This window comes from Agelaius phoeniceus, chromosome 20 (assembly GCF_051311805.1).
Source record: "Agelaius phoeniceus isolate bAgePho1 chromosome 20, bAgePho1.hap1, whole genome shotgun sequence".
NCBI classification, from domain to species: domain Eukaryota; kingdom Metazoa; phylum Chordata; class Aves; order Passeriformes; family Icteridae; genus Agelaius; species Agelaius phoeniceus.
In genome coordinates, this window is record NC_135284.1 from 6,551,728 (window position 1) to 6,572,678 (window position 20,951).

A 20,951-nucleotide genomic window follows, 5' to 3' on the forward strand; every position below is an offset into this window, starting at 1 on the left:
ATTATTTTCCCCCTATGTCTGTATTTTCATCTAAAACTCCATTGTACAAGAAAAGGCAGCTTAATGGCTCTGAGAATAAAATACCTATTCCACAGCAACTTTTTTTCTGTAAACATGTATTTTCCTATTGTAGTAGAAAGCAGAGGATTTTCTATTGCTTGATATTGACAATAAACAACCAAAGTGACTCAGGATCAGATCCAGTGAATTAAAACTCCAAAGCAGAGGGACAGAAAGGGAAACAGGAAAGCCTGACACAGCTCTGTGGCAGCTTACCCAAATCAGGAAACCAAAGGCATGGAGATTATCGTTCCCATATTTTAATAAAAGGCAAGGAAGGATCTGAAGAACTGCGGATACAAAGGCCTGATATCAATTCTTCTGTGTATTTGAAAGGCACTGAATATTATGGAACCATTAAAAGGTGCGGACGTCACCGCGGCCTAAAAAAAGGAAGGCCCTGTCTGAAAAACGTCCTTGAATTCTTTCTCTACATTATTGATTCATAGATAAGGCAGAAACAATGGCCAGAGTTTACTGTATCTGTATTTCAGGAAAGTATCTGATATTTTATTCTGCAGGAGGGGGATTTGCAGCACTGGGAAGCGTGTGACCAGGCCAGGGCTTTGCCAGCGCCGCATACCCGGGAGAGGAAGAGGAGGGGAGATAAAGCAGGAGGGTGCTGCGGGGTCAGCCCTGGTGCCACTTGTGTTTACTTTGTCCTGAAAGGCCTCTGTGAGGAGAAGGGAAAGGTTTGGGAAGGGAGAGGGGGCAATCCTACAACGTGGGTGATTAAATAAAGCAGGGAGCGGGAGCGCGGCGCGGGACAGAGCGCGGCGGGTGCGGATCAGCTCACGGCTGGAAAGGGACGTGTCAGGATCATCACGGGCAGGATTAAGGCCACAAAACCAAAGGGCAATCGTAGAAATCACACAGAAGCACAATGCCCAAGGTATAAGCCAAGAAAAGGCCTGGAGGGGAGGAGGGTCAAGGAGGGAAATAAGGACACGGGCAGCGGCCACGCAGCGTTTGGCAGCAGCAGCGAGGAAATCTTGGGAGATACGGGAGAGGCTGGGAAGAGACAACTTCTGGCAACACAATACAAGGCTGTGCTTAAAGAAATAAACCAAATTCCTATTCCACTTACATCCCCCCAGGATCTGCATTAATTTATGGAGACGGGTGGAGGTGTGGTGTAACTGACACCTGACCTATTTAGAGCTTATCAAAGGGTATTGGAAAAGTGATAAATGAGCATCAGATGTTGAAGAGATGGAGGATGTGGAGAGCAGATATAAATTCTCAAGAAGAGCTGGCCGTGCTGCTCTTTCAGAGTTTATCAAGAAAGACCACAGAAAGGCAGTGGAATCTCCCAGGGCATCCGACCTGCCACAGAGCAAGGGATTGATGGTTGTGAATAACCCACTTAATAATCTGCATTTGAGCAATCCCAGATGGACTGATGCTCATTAGGGAAGGAGAACAGAAGCAATTCGGAGAGAACATTTTCACACGAGGAGTAGCTGAGAGGAGCCTGTGGAAGGAAGTGCCAAAGGCAGGGAGGCCCTGGGATGTGTAAATCCATGCTGGGGAGTGTCAGGCACCGCTCGGGGATGGGGTGAGAAGGAAGGGGCAGCACCAGGGACGCTTGTGCAGTTGAGCTGTTCCATGGGTGCACAGAGACTCTCTGGAGGCCAAAGCACACCATATGTTACACTTCTGGACTTCAACGTTCCCACATACAATTTTCTCTCGCTGCTGCTAGGCAGAGAGCAGCCAAATTTAAATTACTATTATTAAATACAATTAGCATTACAGCACTGATTCTGTACTGTATTTTGAAAAATTCATTTGCCCCTTTTATGAAAAGCAAAGCACTTAAAATGCTTCCATTTCTGGGAAATAACAGGATGGATTTGTTTTCCTATTACAGTTTTTCCACATTTTAATAAAGAGCATTTGTACTTTTATTCTCTCTAACTATTATAGAAGGTGTGGTTTATTTGCTCCTTACCAGTTATAGAGTGATGGAAATATAAACCAGATTTGAAACAACATCTTGCAAGGAGATCAGAGACTTTCCAAAGGAAGCAGTTTGTAAATCACAGGTATTTTACACCCTTTTTTCGCCCTCAAATTCAAAACCAGAATTCCAAACAATCCCACTAGGCAGAAATATGGTTTTATGTTTTAGTTGTTAAAAAAAAATAAATCAACCTGTCTGGTTTAAAGTTTTACTAAAAATGAGCACTGCAACTATTTTATATCTTAAAATAAAATTTAGAAAAAGCACTATGACAACTTTAACTGGAATAAAAAGATAATTAGGCATGCCAACACCCAGGTGCATAAGGAAATAAGGAAATATGGGAGGAAAAAGACATCAAAAATAGCAAAATATAAATGAAGTCCAGAGAGAGAGGAAACAGAGCACTGAAATGACATGGAAATATTTGGAAGTTCACTGAAAATTTTTCAAATCAAAGTAAAATTGTTTTAGGAGCCAGCAAGGCTGAGCTGCAATCAGCTCACATTAAAACTGTTGAACTACATTATAAAACTCTTGCTGAACATTTTTATTTGACTCTAAAAACTTCAGGGACCCTGAAAGAAGTCAACTTATAATTACACTCGCGTTGTCTTGACACGAGCTTAGCTCCAAATCTTAATTTATCTAAACCAGGCCCCATTATGTCTTCTCTGAGCAGAAAGAAACAACAGTGACCTCTGTATTCCCCACCACCCCCATAAACATATGTTCACTTTTAAGTTTTGGCATCCTATTTGTCTTGATAATACCACTGGCGCTGCAGTGAGATAACAGAAATGAGACACCAGGAATCCTCCCTGCTCAGCACAGCCTTCATCTCCCTCCTCATCCCTGAAACATCACCAGAGCTACATGGAGGAGCTGCAGCCAGACTGGGCTGAGACCAGTCCTCCCTTTGTCCACCTTGTATTTCCAGGTCAAGTGCTCTCCTGAGTTGATGCTCAGGGTACCAAGGTCACCCTGGAGACTGAGTGTCTCCCCTTCCCCTCCAGAATCATCTCCTTCCAACCTGCCATGAAGATCTCCATGGTCTGATCCCACTCTGCCTTTGCAGAGAACATGGACAGTTCAGGAGTACTTGGTTCCAGTCTCATACCCACTGCACCTGGCTGAAATCAAAATATCATCCATGGACTGCATGGATTTATCTCCACATTTACATAAGCACCACAAATCTGGCACCCAGGCCAGGGAAGGTGCTGGACTCAGGTTTCTCTGAATGTTGCCTCTTTCAGCTCTGTCCAGCCAAGTTCAGAAGGACAGAAGCAAAGCCTGTGCCTTGAGTTTGGGATCTGTCAGTTTTGATGCAGTAGGAGATTTCAGCATTAATTCAAGTCTGATGTTTAGTGCCCCACAACCTCCTGAGCAGGGTCTGCAGGGCTGGGATGCTCTGGGCAGTATGAACCTGGTATCACCTCATGGGCTGCAGTCAGACTGAAGGATGCACACCTCTGCTCCTGAATTCACAGATGGAACAGGATGATGAAGCTCTCTGCAAGGAAGCTGGACTGGAAGCCAGATGCCAGCACATCCTGCACTGACGCTTGAATTCTCTGAACTGAGGGGTATCAGCACTTCAACACATCTCTGAGCACGAGAGTGGCACATGTGCTGCTCCTCTGGGATTCACTCAGCACCCAAAGACAGCTCCTTTGTGAGGGTTCCCAGTGCTGTGTGTGTCTGCCATTACCAAAGCACTGGTGATTTACTCTCAGTGCCACAAGTGTTCACACAACTGTGCTAAATGTGAACTTTGCAGTCCCAGCTCTTCCCCTTATCCTCATAGTTCTCCACATTAGTTCCCACTCTTGTTAACCACCTTAACATGTCTTTTACTGTCCTGCACACAATCTGGAACTGATTTATCAAGCAAAAATAAATTATTTAAAAGAGAAGTTATTTTTCTGTTCTGATTTTTCATAAATGGATGCCTTAAGGAGACACCCATCCCTTTTCCCTTACACGTCTTCTGTCGCATTGTTTTGCATCACGAAGTTTTTCCATTTGTCTTCAATTACTACAAGTTACCAAAACACCATTAAGAACTGGAAGAACCATATGAAACAAAGGGAAAAGCACAAGAACAACTCATTAAAGCACCACTCTTTTAAGCCATGCTGTATTCTTGAATAACTGCCTTGGAATCAAATGGTGGCTATAGCAGGAATATTAATGCATCAGTCTTGCTTTGAAGCCTGTAAATACAGTTGGCTTAATTTCCCTTTCTTAATACCAAGAGATACCTATATTAATAAATAAATTTATAAAAATAACATTGTAATTTACAAATTAATACAAATTTATTCACCGTCTCTTAGTTTATTTTGCCACTGACAAAAGAAAAAGTAAAAAATTCTTATTTTTAGCTTTGTTGCAATTAAAACAGTTTTGAAGCAAAATTATAAAGAATTTATTTCTGTGCAGTTGCTTAAGGCATATGGCGTGGATTTTAGCTGGGCTATAAATTCTTTAACAGAATTAAGGACTTCAGAGTGGATCCAACACCAATCTGTTTAACAAAGCTGCTTGGGCTGGGACAGAGGTACCAGGAAAGAGCCTGGGAAGGGCACCCCTGCCTCAGCAACTTGTTGGTTTAACCTCAAGTTCAGCAGAGAGCTTTAGGAAAGACCCAAACACCTCAACTTTTCAATTCTGCTCCCTCCACTGTGAAACAGCTGCAACCTTGAACCCTTTAAAACCCCCTCTTCCTTTCATGCCCAGATAAATCCTGATTTTCCCAGACAAACCACACTGCCATCCCCTGAGGAATGCTCTCACAGGACAGCTCCTTGCTGCTTTTCCAAACTTTGCTCTTCCTTCCCAGTAAAGCAGCCCAGCCCAACACGTGCCTGCAGATATTGAGAGCAGAGCCACAGCTCTGATTAAACCCTGTTTGCCACCCTGCCTTTGGATCAGCAGCTGTGCTGTCCCTGCTGTCCCTGTCCTGGAGCCTTGGATACCCCACCTGCCTCCCTCCTGAGCTCCCTCTGCCTTTCAGAGCAGGTTTCCAAGCCCCTGCTCTCACCCAGCTCCCAGCCCATCCTTGGGGCAGGCAGGGAGCAGCCCTGCTCCCTCCTCCTCCTCCTGGAGTGTGATTCAGCTCAGTGGCTCGGTGAAGAACTAAGGAAGGAGAGAAAGAATTTATTTTCCATTGTGCTGGCAAACTGAACTGACTCATGCTGTGCATTTGCTGGGCTCAGCACGAGGGAGGAGGTGGGACCCAGAGCTGGGGCAAGGACACCCCATGGCATGGGTCCCTCATCCCCTGATCAGCAGGAACAGCACAAAACCAGTGACAAGAATGGGTGGCACAAGGGAGCTCAGAGTGCCAAATGTTACCAAAAATCTCTTTTATTGATCAATCTTTACAGTATGAAAGTGGATTAACTTTGTTCATGTCTAATTAGTTCATTTTATACACTCTGATGTAATGACACGTTACAATTTTCCTGGAGGCTTTTTGGTGTTTTTTCATGCTCAAGTAAAACCAATCAAAGGACAGCCTGGTCCTGGAAATAAGGACTTTCCTCATGGAAGGATAAAGGATGCTCCTGAGCACCAAGCTAATGCCAACATCCCAGCCCCTCTGACACTTTATTCAAACCCTCACAGTGTTTTCTGGTGTCACAAACCAGTAACTCCAGCAACCAGGGATGCTGGATCCTATTTCTGTGGAAATAGGGTTGATTTGCAATGTTTTACTCCAATTAATAAGTGTGGGTGTTAGTGATTAGTCAAATTGTGTTGTACCTGAATTGTAAGGGGTGTAAAAACCTTGTGTGAAACCAGATATGGGGTGCACTAATTTGGCTGCACAAGGAATAATTATTTACCTTTGTAATTCTACATTTTGCATCCCAAAATGTAGAATTTGGGATGCAAATTCTCTCCTTAAGTCAGCACAGGCCAGTTGTGAATTTTCTTAATGCCAAAAAGGTAAAACAAAGAAGTGACCTCTGAACAGGGGACACATCCTTCCCCCAGAACTGGAAGAAGATCTTTCTAATGAATAAATCAACAAATCATTTTTTCTGTCACCAAAGAGGGAGATGTCAGAGCTTGCCAGTTCTCATCCTCGAGGTTCTGGGAGAGCACAAGGATGGACAGCAACTCTGGCCATGCCAGCCCAGCCATGTTTGGGAAATGGGGCAGGGAGGAAGGGCAGAAAGCCAGGACAGAGCAGCCTGGGCTACCCCACATCAGCCCCAGCAGCAGGAACTCTGTGTGAGTGGTGCCCTCACCTGCTCGTGCACCTCCAGGCTCTGACCTGGAACCCACAATCACTCCTCTCCCTCATGGATGATCCAAACTTCTGTTTAGGTATTTACAAAAAATTAGGTCAGAGCAATCTCTTCAAGAAGGAGCTCATTAACCACCTTTGTGCAATAAATACCAAGATGCACCCTTTTCCTGAAATCACCCTCTTGCTTCTCTTTTCTGACAAAGCAAGACCAGACACCAGCTTGTATAGAGCCTCACAGTAATAAAAATAAAATAGTGATAAAAACCTGTAATAAACAGAGGTAATTCTGTAATAAATACAGAGATAATTCTGTATTTGGAGAAACAGGGACTCAGCAGAATACCTCGCCCAGCCCAGCCCTCCCATCCCCATTCCTTCCAGCACACTTCAAGCTCTCTTTTTTTCTCCTGAGGATGAGAAGACACTGCTGACCCTGTGAGCTGCACCAGTGCTGCCTGTCGGAATCCTGAATAAACTGAATTTCCCACCACTGTTCCCGTTGCCCCCGAGCGCGTGGCAGCGGCACAGACAGCCCACCAGCTGCCAACAGGAATTTCAGCACTTTGTCAATTATGTAAAAATAAGAGGATTTGGGCTGATCCTCCTCAAAGTTACTCTGGTAGTCTCTGCTGTCTTGGTACAACTTGCCTGCAAGTTGGAGAGGAACCTGCAAGGGAAGGTGCACGGTGCCTGTCGCTGCCTCTGGTGGGATGTGCAAGGTTGGGGACTTTGAGAGCTGTCCCAGCAAGGAAAAGAGGATTATTGATATAATATTGATGTATATATTGATATAAAGGAAAAGGATATTATTGCTATAATAAGAGAGGCTCTGTATTTGAGAGTCTCTGCAGTTCTGCCCCTCCCCTGCAGGTCAGTGTCTCCTCTTGGGGACGCTTCTGGCCCTGCAGCAGCCACCCCGTGTGCTCAGCAGGGAGAGCTCATCTGCCAGTGAGATGCTGGAGTATATTTAAATCACCTTCCTCAGGAAAGATGTTGTTTAAACTGCAATCAAGCCAGCCAAAAATAAATAAATAATCATTTACACACTTCTGTAAACAAAGAAATGAAAGCGCTGTGGAGCTGCCGTTACCCCAAGAGCAGGTCACGACCTCTTCCTGCTTTGGGGAACGGAACTGAGATGAAAAGTGGACTTTAAAAGAGAATTAACTGCCAAAAACATTCACTTTTGGTAAATAGAAGGTTTTGATGATCCTTCCACTGGAAAGCAGGGAGGCTGTGGGCCCAAACACGAGCGCTGGATTTTGATGTATGCTGTTGACTTCCCCAACACAGAGCAATTTGTAATAGCTTTGCCACGCTGTTGTTTTCAAAGCTCCTGCTACATCACAAGCATTTATTTCTGACCACAAAATTACATTTATTCAACAGAAAGCAGCTCAGGGTCTTTAAGAGGTTAACTTCTGGAGTGCTTGGCTGCTCTCCAGCCTCCCTACGAGCATCAGTGCTAACGCAAGGCACACAACAGCACCCAGGCTGGCCGTGATTAATAGAGTGCTGAACACGCTGCTTTCCACATACACACACTTTTCATTCCCTTGCTTCCATAGATCATGGACTTATCCTCAAAATATCTGACTGAAATTGAATTTGGCTTCTCTCTCAACCGTTCATTTCCTATGTTATGCAAGGTTATATCCTTTTCTGCATGAGCAGAACCAAACCAGCTGCAGCTTTTGAGAAGAAAATGTGTTTTCAATTATGAAGTTGGCCTGAATATTGAACTACAGTTCTACTGCTGCTCTAATTGAGCCATCATGGAGTGAATGTACAGGAAAGAAATTGTATTAATTAGGTTTGGAAATTTAACATAAGGAAATTAAAGGGGGTAAAATAGAAAAAATATGAGTATCAGCTCAGGAATAATCTCTCAAAATGCAGAAGGAACGTAGGTCTGAAGTGGTTTAGGCACACACATTTATTAGAGTACTCCTTCAAAGACATGATTAGTAGTTCCAGCACATCAAACTGATTTTCAGCTTCTGTTGTCTGCATATGGAAAATTATTAGATTACTGACTGACCAAATTAATAGTTTAAAGAGCAATTCAGCTGAGTGGGGAGCCAGAGTGGTCTCATCAGAATGGCAATACCCTTAAAAGTACTTGCTCTGGGAGAAGCATATGAGAAATGGCTTTCACAGACATCAAGTCCAGCACGTTGTTTTGGAGTCTGTGCCTTAGAGGGTTCTCCAAATGAGGGATTACTGCATTACTGTTGGACAGTGCTCTTATGCCACATGAAAAGAATGCTAATGACCTCAGGAAATCCTTTCCCAGCCTTAAAATATCTGTCTGATGACTTTACAAATACAGATTCCAACATTAGACTTCCATACCACAACTTCAGCTCTGTAAATTAACATAGCCCAAGAACATCCCTTCTTTTTTAATTGGGTTTTTTTTCAGATTTCATGTACAAATATCCATCCACTGATGTACCCATGGTAAAGCACAGTGACCTACCCAAAACACAGCTTATTCAGACAGCTGATGGCAGGGATGCCTTGCTAATTGTATATAATAATCATGTCATGATTGCATGGTGTAGCTCTTTAACCTTTCCTGATTCTGTCCTGTATTTAGCCCAGCATAGGGAGAGGGAACCATTAATAAGTTGCATCCTCAAGTTAATGGCAAGGAAAAGGAAAAGCAAGACAGAGATTTAAGATCAAAATGACAGGAATTTTACACTTCTGAAATTAATGACTTTTAACTGTCTTGCTCACAATAGCATATTTACACCACCCAGACCTTAAATCTTCCAGGGAAGGCAGAGAAGTTACCCACAGATTTCAAAAGAACAGTACCATCAGCTCTGAAGCAGACACAACATTCTGTTAAATTAGAAAACTGCCTTCAAATTTCCATTAAGATCCTAAATAAGGAAAAAGTACTATAATAAAACTATTCTCCAGTGATGAATTAATAGGGGCTCATGCTGAACTAGGAATGCATTTGAAAATTTGTAGTATGCTAAATTCCATTTCATAGTGCTTTCACTTTAACTCTTATCATAAAAATCCAGTTACTTAACGCACTGAGATCTATACAAAAAAAGTTATTTCCAAGTACTAATGGAAACTGAATATTTGATAACTGGAACAGTTGTTATCTGAATGAATGAGATAAATAACCAAGGAACAAAGAATGTTCTGCTTTGTCCGGTATTTATAAATTCATATGATATAAAGGAAAAATACTGGGGGGAAGTATCAACATTCCATGCTCAAACTGAAGAGAAAAATTGGCTAAAGTGACCTGTGGGTTTGTTTAAAAAAGCCAACTGGCCCCAGGTTTACCAGCAGCTCCCATAAATCGTGTTTGGGAGGGGACATAAATACCTGAGCTTAACTTCCCCTCTCTCCAAGTCACGTCAGGCTCACCCAGGCACAGTTCAAGGACAGTTTAAGTCAACCTGAGCTGACACATTTGTGCTGCTCCTGCCCCTGGCTTTGCTCTCCTGGCCTCTCCCCTGTACTGAGAAGCTGCTCTGAACCCACCTGGTGGGAAACTAAGGCAGCAAAAAGAGGGGGAAAAACCCCAACTTTGTGCTGAATGTGGGCTCACAGCAGAAAAAGTGCTGAGGAAAGGCAGGGGTGGGGAGCAGGAACACAGCAATATCCATGAAAAGCTGCTTAAACACCTGGGCTTACCTGAGCTGCCTCCATCCTCTGACCTGCTGGCCCTCCCTGGAGCCCAGAGCCCCGTGGACAGTTCAGTCCACATGGGACTGGCAAAAGCCCATTTCCCTTCTGATGTGGAGTCCAGGTTATTATTTCATGCCAAAAGCACCTAATTCTGTCTAAGAGCAGAGTTTGGGCAAAGGATGAGGCAGCAGCAGCACTGGGGGCTGGACACAGGAGTCAGAGGGAGACTCTCCCACAGGGAAATGGAGAATTTGCATCAGGCAAGAACCTTTTCCCTCAGTGCTGAGTGAGCAGCTGGTGGTGCCCCAAATTTCCATATTGCCACCCACAATGCCTATGGAGGCTGCTCCTACAACATTCCCTACTCCTGCTCCAGGACACTCATTCTCCAGCAGAAAGGACCCTAAAAAACATTTACTCTCACCACTTCACTGACCTCTGTTTTATTTATTCACTGCTGTTGATCTTTAAAAAAAAAAAAAACAAAATCACTGAAAAGTTTGGTTTGGAAGGGACCTTAAAGCCCATCCTGTTCCAGCTCCCTTGCCATGTGCACCTTCCACTAGAGCAGGTTACTGAGAGCCCATCCAGCCTGGCCTTGGACACTTCCAGGGATAAATGTGGGGCTGAAAACTGATGTGTGTGTAGTAAAATAGGGGAACCTCTTGCCCTATTCCTCCTCCCTGCCCACATCCCATCCCACAGGTAGTGTGTGACCCAAGGTCCCTCTGCCAGCTCCTCCCAGGACATTAAAGATCACCTGCCAGGTAATAAATTTTTGCCAGGCAATCCCAGGGGGCTGCTGAGGTCAGTGTCTGTTCCCAGCAGTGTTGCTCCCTCAGCCCCTCAAGGGACAGGAATTGAGGCATCTCCTGTGGGTTTGAAATGGAGAGAAGCCTATTTGCTCGACAAAACTTGTTTTTGAGATACCCAGAGCAGTTATCTCCTGATGTTTTAGAAAGTCAGCCTTAACAACAACCAGAAACCAGATCTATATCCTGAACAATCAAATATAACTCAACAGAACAGGCTCATCTCCTTGGTATTTTGATTTGTCTCCAAAACAAGATACAGTAATTACATCTATAATCAAATACCATAATTCACAGTTTAATGTGGTGCATTTATGTAGTCAATCATGATTAGTTCAGGTTTTTTAGGTTTCTGAAACCCTGTCTCGATTAGGGAGACGGGAATCACCAGCTCAGAGACTCAGCAGCACAATCTTTTCATGTATTTGTGCTTCATTTACGTAACAGGGGATTACAACAACAAATTTTACTCTGGTGAGGTTGAATTTATACCAAAATAAACTTCACTTTTCTATCAGTGAAGCAAAACTACAGGAGAGGAGTGTGTGTGAGCCATGCCAAGGTAACAGGGAGCTGTCTCCACCAGGGAAGATCTAATGGAAGAATCTCCTCCACTGTAGCCAAATTTAAATTTATGCTTTTTACTTGATCCTCAGACATCCCCTTCATTAAAGAACAGTGCTGAAAGCACACATGCACTTTTCAGTCAGTGCATTGCAAGCTTGAAACTGAAGTGAAAAGGTTCTGAGAGCACTGCAATGCACTCAGAGCAATTTTAAAGTGTAAATTTCCATTGGCAAACGGACTCACACAAGTCATTCTTTGTTCTCACAAATGTCTGTTGGATGTATCAAGGACAAAGTTATCCTGTTTATTTATTTATTTCTAGCAATACTTGGGAAATCAGGTTGTAAACCAAAAAGTACCATGCTGCTTTTGAATGAGGGATTATTGCCTGGTTGGGACACAGATTTAGCAGGATGTAGAGGTGATCAGGATTGCAGGCCTCACTAAGGGGAGTTGTGCACTTAAATCCCTACCCTGCAAACATGCTCCTGAACTTCCCTGTGCTGATGGAACTGCCACAACCTAAAGTCAGGGAACAGCTCATGGGCTGAGGAAGTGCTGGAACAGAAATCTTGAGGGGCAGAGCTGTGCAATGTGTATCAGTGTGAGCTCAAGCTCCATCCAGCACCCTGGGCAGGCACGGAGCTTTACAAGGACAAATGGAATTTCCACCTTCCTCCCTGATGCTTTCTGAGCAGCACAACCACGGCTCCCATCTGGCCACAGCAAGAATGGAAAACTCATTGGCCCAGCTGCCTTTGCCTGTAGAAACCCTTCAGAATAACAACAGTTGGCTTTTAAACCCCTGAGCACTCTGCTGGTGAGTTCTGTGAGGAGAAACCCAAGCGGGAGCCAGCAGCGGGGCTGGAGCCCCTGCAGCCTCCCCAACAAACCCCTGCCAACCCAAGGCTTTCCCTCAGCCCTCTGCAATACAATGTTTTACAGCTGAAAAGCTTTGCAGGGAGCAGAATTTGCAGTATTTTGGTGTTTTTTGAGGGCACCACACTGCATTCACTAACAGCTCAAGCTGGAGGGTCAGTGAGGCCCAGTGAGCTGGATGGGCCACAGTGACAGAGGCTCAGGGACCTCAGAGCAAAGTCACCAGTTCAGATTGTCCAGCACAAACCCTGAATCACAGAATGACCTGGCTTGGAAGGGACCTTAAGGATCATCTTGTTCCACACCACTGCCATGGGAAGGGACATTTTCCTCTATCCCAGGTTTCTCAGTGTTGCCATCTTATTGCAGGGGTTCCATGCTGTTGTCTCCTCACCACAAAAGTTTCTCACCTCTTTGGTGTTTCCCATGGGCAGCTCCTCAGAGCACTGACTCTTTACTCTTCACAAAGCAGCCAAATGACTCCAGTTCCCTCCCTAACCAGCCACCCCACTCTTTTATAGCATCTTCTTCTCATTGCTTACAGCTGTGGCCTGTTAAGTCAGGCCTGCTCCTACTCTTTGCTAATTGACCCAGCTGCAATTCCTTAGGGGTAAGATTACTTTCTACACTATCTTTATTTTCTCATATTCTATCCCCCTATAGCTCAGAGCCCCATCCAACCTGGTTTTAAACACTCTCAGGGATGGGGCAGCCACAGCTTGTCTGGACAACCTGTGCCAAGGCCTCCCCACCCTCACAGGAAGGAATTTCTTCCCAATATCCAATCTAAACCTATTCTCTGTCAGTTTGAAGCCCTCCCCCTTGTCCTGCCACTTTGTGCTCTTGTAAAACCTCCCTTTCCATCTTTCAGGCTCCCTTCAGATGCTGACATTCCCTGCACACACAAAATGCAAAGGGCTGAGCCCTGGGGGCTCTGTGGCCACACCAGGCTCATGTGAAGCAACACTGAAAACATGAGAAGCAGCAGAAGCAGCTCTTACCTCTCCCTGGAAACTCTTCAGCAATGGAGCTACCTGTTTGCGCAGGTCCTGGAAGACACAAGCAGGGTATGCCATCAGAAACACTGGAAAGGACAAGTCATCATCATGTTTTTCCTGATGTTGTTTTCAGTTCTCAAGTGTTACTGAAATTCTGTGTTTTGCGGGAGATTAGATTAAAATAGCATTATACACTTTGAGCAGGTGTGAATTTCCAGTTTGACACACCCCTGCATGTGCTGCCAATGGTAACAATTACCCAAACTGTGGTGGGGCTGGCTAAGCACTGAATGCCTTCATTCCCCTAATTCAGCTGAAACATTACTGAGATTAGCAGTAAATGTCTCTATCCACCTCCACAGCAGCTACACCTCTGAATTTATGCCAAGGAAATTCCCACAAATGGAAGCCAGGCTTAAAGGAAGATGATTCTGGACCATCATTTCAACTACAAGTGTTGCCATTTTGAAAAATCTCTGGTTTATTTATTATTTTCCCAAGAGTGCTCTGGCTTTAGTCATCAGAGAACTGGAGCTCATTGAAGATGACAAGTATTATTTGTGTAACTCAAAATTTCTTCTTACAAATTACAACATACTCAGTGCTACAAAATTCATTAAAATACTGCCCACAAAATCACTCTAAAGGTTTATAGCATATTTTTACTTAGCATCTGAGATAATTTAGGACAAAAAAAGGTACATTTATTGTACATAAAATTTCCTATGGCTTCACTTCTAAGCTAGTTTGAGTCTAATTCACTTACAAATTCAATAATTCTTATTATGTGTGTGCCTGAAGAATAAAATCCAGTAACTTTGCAGAGGCCACTATTAGTCATGCACAGCCAAGGTGCTGATTCCTGCTTTTGCCACTGACAAGGCACAAGCAGCCACTTCATGGTGCACCTCCAGCTGGAAATGAATCTGGAAGAGGAGTAAACCAATAACCTGAAGCTGCATCACCTGGGAGGGCAGCACTGATGCTGCTGCAGGGAAAGGGGGGATTTCCCATTGCTGGAGACCTCCAAGGCTCAGCTGAGCAGAAGTAGTGCTACATGAGTGCTAAAGAACCATTGTTAAGGCCAGGTGAGATTTGGTCAGACTCTGGACAACCCCATGTACTGCCCACAGCTGGAACAGTCACCATGAAATCTTCCTCCCTCCACGCAGGCCAAGGTCCCTGAGCTGCCTGAACCTCGTGCAGGGGGTCACAAAGACATCTTTGAAGCATTTTTTTCTATATACAGAAGGGTCTGTTGAGGCCTCAAGGTTTTCAGAAAAGAAGGTGACCTTAAAAAGTTGGTAAATTCTCTCTTCCAACACATTTACTTACACATCTACAGTCATGCAACATATTGGATGTTAAACCACTCACCAAAACACTCTCAGCCTTGGGTTTAATCTGATTTTCCTGAAGGAAAAGTAGGCTTTTGAGAGAAGTGATTTTTGTCATTTAAATGACAAGTCATGCAGAGAGTTGGAGTATCAGGAGTTCTCCCACTCCCTGAGAAATGGCTTAGGGGGCCCAAGGCAAATGAAGCTATCAAAGACAAATGATCAGTCAAATTTCACTTCTGACATGGTTATTGCACTAAAATACAGCTTAATCCCCATCAAGTCAAGGATAATATTGCAGCTTTCTGAGCTGCCTCTTTGGACTGAACCAAACTGTGCTTCTGTTCTTAGGCCAAGCCAAGTCACCCAAATGTTTCCTGGTAAATCCTGCTGCCTGTTTTGGGACACAAAAAGGTTGGACACTGTCCTTGTGGATCACAAACATCTACAAATTACACTTCTACCAAAGCAAACTGGCAGGTTGAGCAGCTTTTCCCCACTCCCTGCCTTCTCAGGGAGACCTGAGGGCTGTGCACCTTTTAGAACGTGTTTTCTTTGTAACCTGATGATGCTGACATTGAGGAAAGTAACAATAACCACTGATGGCAAAATAAATGCCCACATTCAAGGCCAAAATCTGGCAGAGGCAGTTTTAGTGCCCAGTGAAATTACAAACAGAATTAGATTTACAGCCCGGATACTGGCACCCTTTATAAAATCAGGAAAAATTATATCATCCAGGCAAAACAGCTTCTCTTGAAATAAAAATCTCAGCTGGCTGAAAATCACTGGGTTTAGGGGTTTTGTCCCTGATATTGCCTTTGAATTTACTGCCTTGTTTGGCACCAGCCAGAAAAGTGATGTCAGAAGTGAAGGCAGAGGCAGGACAATGTCATCCTTGCTCCTGTGGCCATGGCAAGCTCTAGCCAAGATCCTGCTATTTAATGCCTCCTCTGGCACATCCTGACTTCTGAAAGACAGGATTTGCAGCACTTTTGATTTCAGGATATAAACTATGTCAGGACTTCACCTTCATATTCATCTTGAATAATGAGGGATGTTGTTGTTGGCTGTTTGTGGCAGCAGAGAGGGAGAGAAGGAGGGTGGAGAGGAATAGAAGGAGCATCCCAAAGCCATGAAAACAGAAACAAAAAGGGAGAAAACTTTTCAAGTGAATTGATTTAGCAAACTCAGGATGCTAAACATTAATCTCAGCAATCAGAACATTACCAAGCAAAATTCATGCCATCATGGGAAAACAAGTGCTTGATTCAGACTGCAGCTTGTGCTGGGGGTGAAGCTGATTTTAAAACATTTCCTGATGGAGGAGAAGGCAGCTCAGGGTGATTCAGCTCCATTGGCAAGCAATGGTTTAAATCCATTTGGGGCAACCCCAGGACACATCAGAACACACACCTGAATGGGGTAAATGCTTTGACAACTTGAAATCCTCACAAGAACCTGAAATCTGCTGCAGCTGAACAACTGAGACAGAGATCCCACTGCCATTCCCTTCCCAGAGCAAACAGGCCAGGAAAGGGAACTGCAGCAATGTGAGCCAGTGTTTTAAACTCAGCTCCATGCAGGTGAGTGGGAAAATGGCACACACCACAGCAAAAGGCATAAACACCTTTTTCACACCAGTTTTTCTTTTCTCCCCTCTTTTCCTGCCTTGTCCTTGGAAAGAGTTTATAGGAAAGAGTTTATAGGGTACTTTTATAATTCCTTCCTCAGCGAAACAACATCAAAACTTGAGACAGCTCACAACCAAAGGGAAATAAAAATAAACAGACAGAAGTCAAGAATACATATGCCTCGAGTCACAGCTCTGCTGGGGAGATTTATTTTTGGCAGTTTGGAAAAATTTCTCATCAGACTTTGTCTCAAAATATTACACTGAACTTCAAACAGAATTTTACCTTCTTTAATACTAAATTGAACAGGAAGAAGGACGTTCAGTTCAGACCCAGGGGAATCTGCAGTGTTGGTTAGCAAGGACACTGGGTGATTTATTATCTGTTTAAAGTGTGGTGGCCTTTACTGCCTGGGCTGTGATCAAAACAGGAAAAGCATCCAGGCTCCAGCCCTCACAGAGCTACCAAAACACTGCAGCCAAGCAGAACAGCTGAAAAGGGTCCATGCAAATGAACATTAAAACAAATTGTAATTTATCAGCACAAACACACTGAAATATTTGAGTACAGGAATACAATCCCATTATTAGCCTACTTTTCCATGCCATCTAAATACATGCATTCTTCCTCTCTGGATGATTTATCAGGGGTAGAGCAGTTTTCTGAAAAGGGCTCTATCAGAGACAAACTCAGTATCTGATAAAGAGCCCATGAATGAGGATGCTGTATCATTATCTGAATCAAATCTGATGGCTGAAAGCTAATATAGCATTTCCTCTTTACAAGAGTAAGAACAATGAGTTTATATTTTGATCAAGTAGCTAAACAATGAAATCTGAATCCACATAATTTTTAACTCCCTTTCCATTCTCATTAAAAATAACTCCATGGAAAATAAACCAAGAATAAATCTGTGTTAAAATCCTGGGCAACAAATGTGTCTTTCTGACAACTAAACTACATTATTTATCTAGATCTTAATACCCTGTGTACAGTACAAAGGACACAGCAATGGCCAGGCTACCAATGCTGTATTTATAATTTACTTGAGGTCTGAAGCTCCACAAGCACCCTCTGATCTCCTCACAGGCTGCTCCATCTCATTTCCCTCCCAAGTGCTTATCTCTAAATGTCACAACAAGAGCCCTCTGACCCCAGTTTGATAAATTGGCCCAGCAGATCTGAGCTTGACCTACACACCTTTATCATGTGCACAAGCACTGTGCTCCTGTGAAAGAACCCAGCCCAAAACCCTGGGTGAACATTCCAGTGTGGGGCTCCCTGGCCACATTTCCCACCAATTGTTCTGTATTTTGTCTGCTGGAGCCAGGCAGGGGCTGGGGAATGTCCCTGTGTCTGGCACAGGGATCCTAATGAGGAACAGCCCGTGGGTGACATCACCAGTTCAGCTGTCACAAACCATTCTGGAGCAGCCTCATCATGGGAGATGCTGTGGATTCATCCCCGTTCCCTCCTGTGTCCCTTTCCCTGTCTGCCCACGTGGAATAAAGCACTGGACTGCCCTGTGCTCTGGATTGGCAGGGGCTGGACTGCCTGACTCCACATTCTTTCTTGTAAGAACTTAAAAATAGAAAGAAAAATAAAAAAACCCCAACACAGAATAACCTCCAGACAACTCCCAGGGCGTACTGGCTGTGCAGGGGGGTGTTGGTGATTCCATCAACACCCAACACTTCCCATCCCTGGACATGTCCAAGGCCAGGCTGGGTGGAGCTTGGAGCAAACTGGGATAGTGGAAGGTGTCCCTACACATGGCAGGGGGTGGAATGAGGAGAGATTTAAGGTCCCTTCCACCCCAAATCATTCCATGATAAGAAATAGCACAGCTGAGGGGGAGCTCCCCTGTCAAAAACTGTGCCAGGTTTGTGCCCCTCTCTCCAGAGACAGCAGCCTGGGAGGGTGGGTGTCTGTTCCTACGGACTGGGAGGATGTTTATCCCTCACAACCAGGGCTCTGCACACCCCATCCACCCCACTATTATCTCCAGAATGTTGCTGAGCTTCCCATAAATGCAGCTGAAAGGGGGAGAGGTGAGAGGCAGCCAAGCACGAAGGATTTGGGAAGAACGCTGGCATCAACTTCTGAGGTGTGTTTGATTATTGTGTGCTTCAAGGACACAACTTGTCACCACGAAACACACAAATCAGCAAGTTAACTATAATTAGGAGTAAGCAGTTCTGCTGGTTAATTAGAGAGAGGCAGCAAGCACAGATGCTTCACCCTGCTTTGGGGAAATGGGTGAAGGGGTCGGGATCACTCAGACACCTACCAGTGCAAAATACCAGGTTTAAATATTATTTCTTTGTATTATGAAAAAATCCAGAGTATTCCAATTTTTTTTTTCCCACCAGCAATCCTGAGCACATGTGATTGGGGATGTACTAAAGGAAACATTTAAGTCTTTATATTTAATTAGTTCCAGCAAGTTCGACTTTGCTTTAATCTAGAAGAGATGAAACTGAAATCCCAGCTAGTTGTTCAAACAGGTATTATACAGTAGCTTAGATGACTTACTTAATTCCTAAAATATAAGGCAAAGTAAATCATATGAGTAAACAATTTGTTGCTCAATTTACACTTTGATTTAATGAGATATAAAACCTCTTATTGCTTAAGGCTGCTGAAGTATTTACTTGAAATCCGATCATTAAAGAATGAATCACAATCATATCAATCTTCTGAGATATTTTTAGTTATTTCAATACACTAACATGCCAGTGTTTTCTCTGTACAAAAAACCACCCTTTTTAAGTCACATTTATAGATATGTTTCAACCTAGCACAATGATAAATAAAAAATCTTGATTTACAGTAGCAAAACGTACACCACAGTACTTTCGGAAATATTTCAAGCTCACAGATCTTGTGCAAATTCCATTAGCTTTAATTATTTATTAGCAGTAGATTTAGATTACTGTTCTTGACCTATTTTTCAGTGTATGGACCCACCCAGCAAGAAGTGAAAAAATATTCCATTTGTGAAGGGCTGATTTAGTGAGTGCAGATTCCAGCTTGGAGTGGAACATTGAGCAAAACCCTGGGCACTGTAATTCAGAGAGGTTCCAAAGCAGGGCCTGCAGAATAAACACTGATAGAGGCTCCTTGAAAAGAGACAGAATTTGTGCTGTTTGACCACTTCAGACAATTTTGCAAGACTTGCAGCCATGTGACAATCCCAAGGGAAGGGACAGCAGATCCCATGGAGAAATTCCAAGAGTTTCTTTGTGGAAATTCCCTGGTGGGTCCCACTCAGCCATGGGGAAAGGGGTGAAGAGGGAGAATTTTGGGGCTGGCGCTGTGACCCTTTGCAGTGGCAAGGTGCAAAGTGTGCTCGTGCCAAGCTGGGGAAAACAGAGATTCTGGGAAGGAGCCTCCTCACCGGGCTGGGATTTTCAGTGGAATTTGCCTGAGTCTTAATGGAATCCTCTTATGGTTTCTTCCAAGTTCAAATAAACAAAAAGCTCACAGGTTTACTCTGGGCCTGTGCAGCCACATGCAAACAGCCTGGGGACCTTCACAACTGTTTAAAAAGAGAGGAACTGTTGCACCATATATATGTATGGAAGTGTGTGTATATACACACACACACTGTGCAGAATAGAAAAAGGATTTTTTTTTAACTAACTTTACGAATTAACACGGTGAACTAAACTTTTTAACATCATGTGGCAACCCTGGTGTAATTTATAAACCAGTGAGTTAACAGTGGCTAGGAAAGACATTGAACAGGAACCATGCAGAACTTTAAAAAGTAAGAGTTGCAAGGAAACAAAAAAATTAGTTCAAACAAAAATGATTCAGGTGGAGCTTTGGAAGGAGGTAATTCTAATGAAATGAAAGCCTGGTCACTAAAATTCCAGAAGGGAAAAAAAGGAAAGGATGACTTGTGTAACAGTTCACTAATACACATAGAAAATCAAGCACCACGTTAAACAAACATTAATTTAAAAAGCTTCCCACTGGACAGTGGCTCCATGGAGATTGTCCCTCCTGCTCTCTTGTTAAACCCAGTGGCTTGAGGTGACACCAAACATGCCATGACAGACCCTTGTCATGGGAAAAACCATGTCTGCATCATCCCAGGCCTTATTTATGTAATGAAACCCCATCTGATACACAAAATAAATATTTCAGAACCTCTGAGGTGCACTGTTCTTGCCAGCAGGACAATCACATGGCAAAACCAGGAATAGCCATTTCTAGCTTAGGCCAGGATCCCTACACAGAGCAAAGATAATTGGAGCTTTATTAAGTACCTGCAGATGTTATTAGATGAGCCCATCTGTACAAAAAAAAAAATGGGAAATAAACTGACTGCTTAGTTGTGCATCCCAATATAGTTTTACATCCCCAAAACCAGCCTCACCTACACTTGTCAAATTTTAACCAGAACTGCTCTGCCCCTCCATAAATTCCATGTTGTTCCACAAGTTCTCTGCCCCTGTGATTTGTGTTTTTCAGTGAAAAAGGTCCTGAACACTCTTCCCAAATCACACCCTGCAGGATTTCATCCTCCATCCACTGTATTTCCCATTCTGAAAGTCTGTAGAGGATGTTTCCTAACGCTCCCCTGGTCATCCAGAATTACAGCCTGAACATCAGAGGTTTCTCTGCAGTGTAAAATGGGGAACTTCTGAAAAAAGGTAACTATTATGAGCCCTAAAAAATTAACATGTCTAATGAGAGGCTAATGACAGGGGCCAGGACTGCAGAAGAGGCACCTAAGTGCTGTGGTCCAATTAAC

The 20,951-nt window shown here is 43.7% G+C and overlaps 1 protein-coding gene across 7 annotated transcripts in view; it reads right to left on the minus strand.

Annotated features, from left to right (window-relative positions):
- The window catches only part of CUX1 (cut like homeobox 1), a 276,966-nt gene that overhangs the window by 156,024 nt on the left and 99,991 nt on the right, over positions 1-20,951 (minus strand). For all 7 annotated transcript variants that reach the window (XM_054646812.2, XM_077188853.1, XM_077188854.1 and 4 more), the window contains exon 3: positions 13,219-13,266. In XM_054646812.2, the coding sequence (XP_054502787.1) occupies positions 13,219-13,266 (48 nt within the window). The remainder of the gene's footprint in view (positions 1-13,218; positions 13,267-20,951) is intronic.